The sequence below is a fragment of the Mus caroli genome, unplaced genomic scaffold (genome assembly GCF_978045245.1).
Source record: "Mus caroli unplaced genomic scaffold, Mus_caroli_1 scaffold_8, whole genome shotgun sequence".
Lineage (NCBI taxonomy): Eukaryota > Metazoa > Chordata > Mammalia > Rodentia > Muridae > Mus > Mus caroli.
In genome coordinates, this window is record NW_028227263.1 from 117,652,266 (window position 1) to 117,662,985 (window position 10,720).

A 10,720-nucleotide genomic window follows, 5' to 3' on the forward strand; every position below is an offset into this window, starting at 1 on the left:
ATGCGCACGAAGGCTGGCGTGGGCTGGGCATGCAGTGTGTGACTGCACTGGCAAGCATGGGCCGAGCATGCGTAGAACCAGCATGTTTGTACTGAGTATGCTCCACAGAGCAGTGCGGGCAGAATCAGTGCTGAATGTCATTTACCGCCGTTGGGGGGGGTGGGAATGGGAGGCGGGGGGGGGGGAGTGGGGGGGGAGGGGAGAAGTGGAAGCTGGACTAACATATCTGAACACCGGAGCATGTGCGTATGTGAACAACACAGCATGTGCGAGGTCTGAATTTATTCCCACCAGTGCGTTTACACTTAGCATGTCCGGAGTGTGAGCGAGCGATCATGGCCTGTCCATCACAGACATAGAGGACGAAGCCAGGGGTGCTTGTCCAACATGTGAACATCCTGAGGGTAGATTCCCAAGGAGCCAGGCCCTTGCCTCACCCCGTCTCCCCTACAACCCCTGTGTTGAGACAAGGTCTCACCATAAGCCCAAACTGGTCTTGACCTTGTAATTCTCCTGCCTCAGTCTCCTGAGTGCTTAGAATTACAAACCCACTCCCCCATACCAGGTTTAATTTAGTGTATACAGAGCACAGGTTACTGTGCCCTGAGCAGCTTTTCCCTGCCACTGACTGAGCCTCTGGCTTCAGCCAGTGGCCAACCAGTCACAGCAGGGACGAGGCAGGCCCTGAGTGCCCCCTTGGCCCAATATGGGTGGTGCAGGTTCACCCAGTGGTAACAGGCAGGAGCAGGGTTTGGAACAGTTATTTATTGAAATACACAGGGGCAGGCAGGCCCAGGCACACTCATGGCCACCAGGGTGCAGCCTCTTCCCAACTCACTGGCCTCAGGGCCTCAGGCCAGACCCTGAAGACCTCAAACATTTAGGGTGGGATACAGGCATGTGCCAGGGGCAGGGGAATAGGAACATCTGGATTTCTATTTTTCTGTAAGAATAATCTGTAGGTTCAGAGGATGGCTCTAAGGTGCCATTTCAGATCAAGAGGGGGAACGCCAGCCCAGCTAGCTCAGACCCCATGAAACGATAGGGGTGAGTCCCCATCAGTGGTGCCCTCCAACATGCTGCAGAAAGCTGGTGGTCCTGGGTGGCCCGTGCGGGTGGGGATGGCGAGCTGGGAGCCCTTGAGCTCGAGACCCCCGGATGCCCTCTAGGGTCCATTCTGGCTCACTCAGCCACTCTCCAGGACAGCTGCTGGGATCGAAGAGCTCAGGGCCTGGCCTCTGTGGAGGGGAAAAGAAAAGAATGTCAGCAAGAATTATGGGTACCTGCTGAGGTGTGTACCTGTCTACTGGGAGGAGTGAGCAGGTATGAAGGCCCTCACTCCCTGTGTAGGCCTTCCCACATTGCAATAAGGTTTAGGGAGGAAGCCTGGGCAGACCAGACAAATGCTCTGCCTCTGGACCACATCCCCAGCCCCTCACTGGGGGATTCTAGGCAGGGGCTCTACCACTGAGCCACGCCCCCAGCCCCTCACTGGGGGATCCTAGGCAGGGGCTCTACCACTGAGCCACACCCCCAGCCCCTCACTGAGGGATCCTAGGCAGGGGCTCTACCACTGAGCCACGCCCCCAGCCCTTACTGGGGGATTCTAGGCAGGGACTCTACCACTGAGCCACGCCCCCAGCCCCTCACTGGGGGATTCTAGGCAGGGGCTCTACCACTGAGCCACGCCCCCAGCCCCTCACTGGGGGATTCTAGGCAGGGGCTCTACCACTGAGCCACGCCCCCAGCCCCTCACTGGGGGATTCTAGGCAGGGACTCTACCACTGAGCCACGCCCCCAGCCCCTCACTGGGGGATTCTAGGCAGGGACTCTACCACTGAGCCACGCCCCCAGCCCCTCACTGGGGGATTCTAGGCAGGGGCTCTACCACTGAGCCACGCCCCCAGCCCCTCACTGGGGATTCCAGGCAGGGCTCTACCACTGAGCCACACTCCCAGCCCCTCACTGGGGGATTCTAGGCAGGGGCTCTACCACTGAGCCACACTCCCAGCCCCTCACTGGGGGATTCTAGGCAGGGGCTCTACCACTGAGCCACGCCCCCAGCCCCTCACATTGGTAAGCATTGTGTAGGAGAGTCCCCATTCTCTCACTGGTAGATACTAGGCAAGAACTCTACTGCACAACTAAATCTGTAACCCTTTTGGTAGGGAGGGAATATTACTGTTTGCTTTTTGAGATAGGGTCTTGTTATGGCCCAAACTAGACTTGACCTTGAGATGACCCTCCTGTTTGAGCTCCCCAGGATTACAGATAATGTACCATACCACCCAGCACCTCACCCATTTCTTAACCAGCCCATCACTAGGTGCCTGTTTTCTGTGCCATCCTTAATTAGAGTTTGTATGAGCCTTGTCCAGTCCTGAGGGTATTGGTGTGAGCTGAGCCCTGCCACCTTGTGCAGGAGGTCAGTGTTTACTGAATCTTGGGCCCGTATTGAGATGACAGATGCTGCAGCTGTAAGAAGCACGGCCCTGTCACCTGTGCGCCGTCAGCCGTCAATTAAGCTCTGGGTGCCAGTCTGCACCCCACTTACCTCAGTATCCATGGGCCTGTCTTTGATGCCAGGCCCATCTCCTTCCCGTTGAGGGATGACAGATGGCTCTGTGGAGGTAGTGCGGCCTTCTCCTTCCTCCCAGCCACTGTCCCGACAGGGCCCGGCATCCTCAGGTGAGGCCTGGCTCAGCCGAATGAGGTTACTGAAGTTGGAGTCAGATTTGGAGCCTGCTGGAGCCTTGCGGGCCTTATGGCGGCCGGTCAAGCGGCTGCCATAGAAGGCCAGGATAGGCTCTGGGCCTGAGTCAGGGACTCGATGGCTGGTACTGGCCACTTTGAGTGGAACCAACATGTCGGAGACCATGTCGGCCCGTGTGTCGCTCCACAGCCCCCGTCTGGCCTCCTGCAGACTCAGGTCATCGAGCTGGTCGATGGCCCTCTGCATTCCCGGAGCCTTGTCCTCCCTGAAGAAGGAACCACTGCCTGTCACACCACCCAGGCATGCAGTCTCCTCCTCCTCAGCCAGGCGGTAGTAGGGAGGCCCATCCTCTGCGCTGGCTATGACAGGTGGGGGTGGCTTGCCGTCCACCTGCAGGGACAGCCGACAGCTTCTGAGCGAGAGCTGGTAGTAGTGGGTGGCCTCGTGGGCACTCCGCAGCTGCTGCATGGACACGAAGGGGTGGCGCAGGGCCGCACTGGGACTGATGCGTTCGTGCGACTCCCATGTCAGCATGCGTTTGATCAGCTCCACCATGCTCTTGAGGTCTGCGTGTTCCGCCAGGGCCTCCCGGTCTGGAAAACTCAGCCGGCTCACAGCTCCACCGCCATTCACTGTCTCAATCTGGTCCAAGGATTTGAGCATGTACTTGCGGCGCTCCAGAGGACGTACCTGGTGGGGGGTGGGGGACACCAGCCTGCCATGTATCTAGACTCAAAACCACCCCCTGACTTGTGCCCATGATATGATGGAAGCTCTCTGGCTACTTCAATTCTCCAGTCTTCCCCCTCATAGCAGATTCTTGATTTCCAATCCATCCCTCTCCCACTGCTACAGGGAGGATACGTGACCCAACTCAGGCTCCACATTTCACCTAGACCTTCAGACCAGCCAAAGAGACATGGCGATATAGTATCGTCCCCGCCCCCCAGCACAGACTGTCTTCACCCTGCATGCTCCCCCATACCTTGGTCTCAGCTAGGTAGTCAGCAGAGGACTTCAGCTGCCAGGGGTTGGTGGCATCGGGGTGGGGGTTACGCTTGAAGAAGTGGTGAGCCTTGCGAGCCGCATGCAGCAAATGGGGCTTGGGTAAGCCCTGGGTCTCACAGATGTAGCGCACCTGGTCATACTCATTGTTGCCTGGGTAGAGAGGCCAGCCCAGATGTAGCTCGGCCATGACACAGCCCAGAGACCACACGTCCACCTTCTCACAGAAGGGCAGCCCCAGCAGGATCTCTGGGGCCCTGTAGAAGCGGGACTGGATGTAAGGCTCCTTCACATAGCGTACTTCACTGAATATGCTGGCCGAGCCGAAGTCGATCACCTGTGGAGGGCAGAGGGGAGGGAGCACAGGGCAGCTGGGTTGGTGGAGTGGTAGAGATGACAGGATAGGCCCCTCCTGGGACTTACCCCCGTGTTTCTCCTGTGTCTGCCTAGCTCTTGTACCTTCTACACTTCCTTTCTTATGAATGGCCCTGCCTCTGTCCTCTAGCTATTGCTTCTGTGTCAGGTATCAGGTCTGGCTCTGTCTGATTCTCTGCTTGAACTTGTGCCTATAATAGTTGGGACCCTCCCCCTGCTGCAGTGCATAGTAGGCAAGTATTCACCCATATCCTCTGTCCTTTTTGTTGGTTAGGTTTTTTTTGTTTTTTTTTTTTTGTTTTTGTTTTTTCCAGACAGGGTTTCTCTGTGTAGCCCTGGCTGTCCTGGAACTCACTTTGTAGACCAGGCTGGCCTCGAACTCAGAAATCCGCCTGCCTCTGCCTCCCGAGTGCTGGGATTAAAGGCGTGCGCCACCACGCCCGGCTGTTGGTTAGTTTTGAGACAGGGTCTCATATGGCCCAGGCTGGCTTCAACCTGGTTATGTAGCCAAGGATGCCCTTGAACTCCTGTTCTTTCACCCAGCTCCCAGCTATGATTTTAACATCATTTCACATACTATATATTTCCCTTGGGGAGGAGGGGCATTGTGTGTGCTGGAGGTGTTATAGGCATATGTCGGTGTCATCCCCCATGTGTGCATGTATAAGGCCAAAGGTCCTCTATCTTCCTCTACCGCTGTAACCTTATTTTGTGTGGCAAGGTCTCTCACTGAACCTGAAACTCACAACTTTGGCAAGATAGCCAGGCCACTGAGCCCTCAGGATCTTCTTGTCTTCCCTTACAACCCCTCAGCCCTGGGATTATAAAGGCAAGCCCAGCTTTTATGGGGTCCCTGGGGATCTGAATTTGGGCTCTTCTGCTTGTGTGCAGCAAGCACTTAACCTGCTGAGAAATGGCTCAGTGGTAAAGAGCACTGGCTGCTCTTGCAGGGAATCCAGGTTTGGCTCCCAGCACCCACATGGCAGCTCACACCTGTCTGGAACTCTAGTTCCAGGGGGAATCCAAAGCCCTCTGGCCTCTTGGAACACCATACATCCATACATTTACACTCACACATAAAAAGAAAATAAATGAAAAAAAAAATAGAACTCCAGTCCTATGACAACAAGAGCTTTGTATTTTATTCAAGGCTGTGTCTCTGGAGGCCTGGGACTAGTAGGCATTTTACACCAATCAGTATTGTCCTCCCTTTGATTTGTGTGTCTGTCTTCCATGGTCCTAGAGATTGAACTTCAGGCAGGGTCATTCATAAGAAAGGAAATGTAGAAGGTACAATAATCTGGGATTATAGGTGTGTATCACCAGGTCTGGCTCCCTTCTCAGCCTTCATATATATATATGTATGTATGCATATGTATATGTGTGTGTGTGTGTATTGGTTTTTCAAGACAGGGTTTCTCTGTGTAACCCTGGTGGTCCTTAAACTCACTCTGTAGACCTGGTTGGCCTAGAACTCAGAGATCCACCTGCCTCTGCTTCTCTCTCTGCCTCTCTGCCTCTCTGCCTCTACCTGAACCTCCCAAGTGCTGATATTAAAAGCATGTGCCGCCACCACCCAGTGGCTCTTCTCTCTCTCTTTTTCTCTCTCTCTCCAACTGCCTCTTCAGCTAATCCTCATCTTCCAGCGTCTCTGTCTTTGTTTCTGTGTCATGGACTGGAAAGGTACCATCCTAAAACCAAGTCCTCTAAGATCTTTACCATCAGACACTGACAACACCCGAAGGCCTTCAGCATGTAATTACCAAGCTTCTTGGTAATCCATGGGCCATGGGTAGGCGCCCGTCTTTCCTCTCGCCACCAGGTGGCGCTCTTCCAGTCTCACTGTGAATTCCTGTGACAGGCCGCAGCTTTCCTCTCAGCCTTTCATTTAGCCACCCCTTACCTCCATGCACACAAGGCCAATCATGAAATAGTTATTAGTCTGGACTCAACGCCCCCTAGGACTTCAGTGACACTGAGAGTTGAGCCAGTGTATGTGGAGTCCCTTCATTCTGAAAGCACTTGAAGGGAGCCAGCGACCCCCAGGTGTTGTGTGAGCCCTGTTAGGTCTACAGCGCTCTCTTCCTCTCGGCTCACTGTCCTTCCATCCAACAGGGCAGAAATACCCATCTCTTCCTGTCTCTGTGTCTCTAACATTCAGTGGGGCACGGGGAGAGGCACAGTATAGGCAGCTTTGGTCCAGCCCCGCCCTTGGGTGCTGCTGCCAGCCCAGTCATCACCAGTGCCTTGCTGACAGATAAGCAGGCAGAGGAGTCTGAGCTCTGATGGAGGAGGCACAAGAGGGGTGTCCGAGTAGGTTGATGAGGCCCAGACAGAGGCTCAGCAGAAGTGGGATCTAGGGGGAACAGGGGACAGCTTAGGTGCCCACCCAGGGTCAGGAACAGAGGCTAGAACCACCTTGCATTTGTCTAGATCCACAGGCTCTGGTTCAACTTGAGTCCACTCTACCTCTCTCACATCTTTTTTTTAAAGACGGGGTCTCAGGTAATTCAAGACAGACCTTGAAAATGCAAGCTGACCTTGAACATGTTTAACAGCCAAGGATGACCTTGAAGTTTTTAATCCTCCTGCCTCCACTTGTGCAGTGCTGGAAATATAGGAGGCTGCCACAATGCCCAGCTGCCCCTCACACTTTTTCATTTTTAAACTGAATTTAGTGGGGGGAGGGATATGCAAATGCAGTGGTATATGTGGAGAGGTCAGAAGACAACTTCCAGAGTCAGGAAGTCAGTTCTCTGCTCCCACCATATGGGTTCTGGCTACTGGACTCAAGTCCTTAGGCTTGGCAGCAAGCACCTGAACTGGCTGAGCCATCTTGCTGGCCCTTCTTTTTCTAAATGTGTGTGTGTAGATGTTTGTATGCGTGTGCACATGTGTGTCATCACACATGCATCGCATGTCTTCTATCGCTCTCTAATTTATATATGAGATAAGATCCCTTCCCTCCTTGAACACTGAGCCTGCTGATTGGCTGGACTGGCTGGCCATCAAGCTCTAGGAATCCTCCTGTCTCTACCTCCCCTACACTGATATTACAGATGTGCTGCCACAGCTGTCTTTTTATGGGGAGGGTAGGGGTCTGAACTGAGGTCTCCATGCTTGTTCAGCGGGGACATTACTATCTGAGCATCTCCCCAGCCCCTCTCCCTTACACTGTGAAACCCATCAACCAATTCTAACTCTGTTGCCTCTAGCTCTAAAATCTGCCCGGAATCCACGAATGCCCCAGTAACATCTTTTACCTGGGACTCCTCTTGGATCACCCCATCTGCTTTCTTGGTCCTACTTCCCCCCAAGATGAGCCCCTAAGTCAGAGCCCATCCTGCTGCTCTGAATTCTTCTGCAAGCATAGCGTGTTGGTGTGTAACTTTGAGCCCATTGTTTGGGAGGCAGAGGCAGGAGGATCTTCCATGAGTTTGAAGCCTGCCTGGTCTACATAGCAAGTTCAAGGCCAGCCAGGAATACATTGTGAAACCATGTGTGTTGCTAGAATACTTAGACATGCTCCTACCTCGGGCCTTTGTGCTGGTTCCTCCTTCATCCTGGAAACTCATCCCTTCTTCCATGGCCTTCTCTTCCCCTCAAGACCTCCTGAAGTGTGACCTCCCTGTCTACCACTTCCCATGTCTGAGCAGTTCCCCACAGCCTCTCTCTCCTGTTTTCTCTGGTCTCACATCCACAACACACTTTACTTCTTACCCTGCTACCATCTCCCCCACTAGAATGCCAGACCCACGAGGCCCAGACCTGAGCCAGAAGAAGTAAACCAAATGGGCAGGGTTGGGCAGACTCAGGGCCTAGAGGGGAGGCACAGAAGACCTCCAGTCTTCGATAGAAAGGACCTCAGAGTTGAGATGGATAAGCCAGGTATGATGGTGAATACCTGTAATCCCAGTACTTGGGAAGGGAAACCCACTCAAATTCCAGACCAGCCTGGACTCCCTGAGATCCTGTCTTCAAAAAACAAAACACAACAAAGCGAGCTGGCTGTGGTGACTTAGGTGACTACTAGCACTTAGGTCGTGGAGGCAGGGAGGGCAGATAGGTCATGAGTTCAAGTCGTCCTCAGCTACACAGCGAGTTCAAGGCCAGCCTGTGCCACATCAACTCTGTCTCGAAAACAAAACAAAGCAAGAATTGGGATGGGATACAGAAGACAGCCAGAGAGCAGCAAGGAGGGGCAGCTTGGGGTTCAGGGACACCCAGAGCTGTGTCACGGAACTGACTAGGGAGACCCATGTGTTAGCAGAGCATCCCAGGACTAAGCAAAGCCATTTCCCAGGCAGCCTCACTCACCTTGACCCTGAAGGGGCAGCGGGTCTGGTCTACCAACATAATGTTTTCAGGCTTGAGGTCAGCGTGGATGATGGCCAGTTCCTTGAGCCGGGCCAGCGCTCTTAGTACCTGCAGTGTGACCGTGCGGATGTGCCTGGCAGGAAGGGGTGCGAAGTTGTTCTCTTTCTGGAACTCAAAGAGGTTTTGCTCCAAAAGCTCGAAGACCAGGTAGAACTTGAGGGCATCGTGGAAGAACTCAAGGAAGCGGATAACGTGGGCCTCGTCAGGGTCCAGGCCTCGCACGCAGCGCAGCAGCTTCAGCTCGTTCTTAATGATGCGGCTTCGGTACGCATCATTCTTCAGGATCTTGATGGCCACCATTTCACCTGTACTCCGACGCCAGCCCTTGGCCACCTCTCCAAAAGTGCCCTTGCCCAGGACTTCGATGATGTCGTAACAGTCAGTCTCTGACTGGATGGTGGCCATGGTACCTTGGCTGCCAGTCACTACTCTGCCTTTACAACAACTGGCTTGGTTGCCTAGACCTCCCACCCTGATGATGGCCCCTAGCTAGTCCTCCTAGCAGGGGAAAGATAACCACACTCGTGTCTCTCCTTATATGAGTTCAGCCCCGGTCTCCCTGACGCCCCTTGACCCCCTTGGCCACACAGTGAGTCTACCAGGGGCTGCACCCCTCCCCCAAAGCCCTCTTGGCTTGGGACGAGGGGGCTCAGGCCCCCCTGAATGGGTTCCAGCGTTGCTAAGTGGCTTTGATTCTGTTGTTAGAGACCCGAGTCCTAGGCTGGAATGGAGGGGGTGGGGTACCAGGCTGGGACCCCTCCCCCACCCGCTGACCGGAATCCTGGAGAAGCACGGACAGGGTGGACTGAGTGAGATTTTAATGGTTGACCTTGGGAGTTCAGAAGTGGGACATACCTACAGGCATATGAGAGTGAAGAAAGTTAGAGACTCTGTGTGTGTGTGTGTGTGTGTGTGTGTGTGTGTGTGTGTGTGTGAAGCATGGAGGGGATATGTAGATAAAGTAAGATCCAGGTTGTGAGAGGCATTGAATGCAGGCTAAAACATTTGAACCGGACACTGGGGAGCCATGAGGGCTTCAGGTAAGGGAACGACCACTCAGTCAGACATGAAGAAAGGCAAACTGTAGAAGGCAAGGGTGGAGGCTCCAGACCCCAGCAAGAAGGCTAAGGCAGGACCCAGGCAGATGAGGCTGGTGAGGGGTTCAGGCCCTGACTGGGTGAGACCCTCCATAAGGCAGGAGGGCAGGCTGAGGTCCTGAGAAGATCAGGGAGGGAAGAAACCATCTACGACAAGGTGTAGAACAGTCCCTGAGAAGGTGACATGGACAAGGGACAATAGCTGGGAGAAGACACTGAGATCAGGTTCCGGAAATGGATGTTAAACAAAAGGCATTTCTCCTTGTCTTGGTTTTTCTCTTCCATATGTTTTTCTATTCAATATATGGTTTTGTTTTGTTTTTTTATATTTATTTATTCTATTTATATGACTGCATGTCAGCTGTCTTCAGACACACCAGAAAAGGGCATAGAATCCCATTACAGATGGTTGTGAGCCACCATGTGGGTGCCGGGAATTGAACTCAGGACCTGTGGAAGAGCAGTCAGTGCTCTTACCTGCTGAGTCATCTCTCCAGCCCCCTAATTAATTAATTAATTAATTAATTTTTATTTTTTCACTTCACATCCCGCTTACTGCCCCATTCCCAGGCTATAAAAAAAAATATCCGCTGTGACTAGAGTTACAGACGGTTGTGAACTTCAAGGTGGGTTCTGGGAATCCAACCTGGGTCCTCTGAAAAAGCAATAAATGCTCTCTTGGGTTTTTTTCCCCCCGAGACAAGGTTTCTCCGTGTAGCCTTGGCTATCTTGGAACTCTGTAGACCAGGCTGGCCTCAAACTTACAGAGATCTGCCTGCCTCCGCCTCCTGACTGCTGGGATTAAAGAGTGCTGGGATTAAAGGTGAGCACAAGCCCTACCTAGCAGGGAACAAAAAGTTTTTTAGAGCGCTTATGCTTAAGTCAGTCATTTGGGAGCCAGAGACTCAGAGACAGGATGGGAACTGCCATACACACAGCTCCAGTATATGGTGTATATGGTGTATATGGTGTATATGGTGTATATGGTGTATATGGTGTATATGGTGTATATGATGTATATGGTGTATATGGTGTATATGATGTATATGGTGTATATGGTGTATATGGTGTATATGATGTATATGGTGTATATGGTGTATATGATGTATATGGTGTATATGGCATATATGGTGTATGGAGGCATCCCCAGAAG

General features: G+C 53.1%; 1 protein-coding gene across 1 annotated transcript; it reads right to left on the reverse strand.

The window, feature by feature from the left end:
- Positions 1-751: 751 nt before the first annotated feature.
- On the reverse strand, positions 752-9,126 carry Hipk4 (homeodomain interacting protein kinase 4). The gene is made up of 4 exons (XM_021167701.2): positions 8,411-9,126; positions 3,699-4,055; positions 2,555-3,403; positions 752-1,238 (listed from the first exon to the last, which is right to left on the reverse strand). The coding sequence occupies exons 1-4, from the start codon at positions 8,873-8,875 to the stop codon at positions 1,059-1,061; spliced, it is 1,851 nt and encodes a 616-aa protein (XP_021023360.1). The 5' UTR covers positions 8,876-9,126; the 3' UTR covers positions 752-1,058.
- Positions 9,127-10,720: the final 1,594 nt, after the last annotated feature.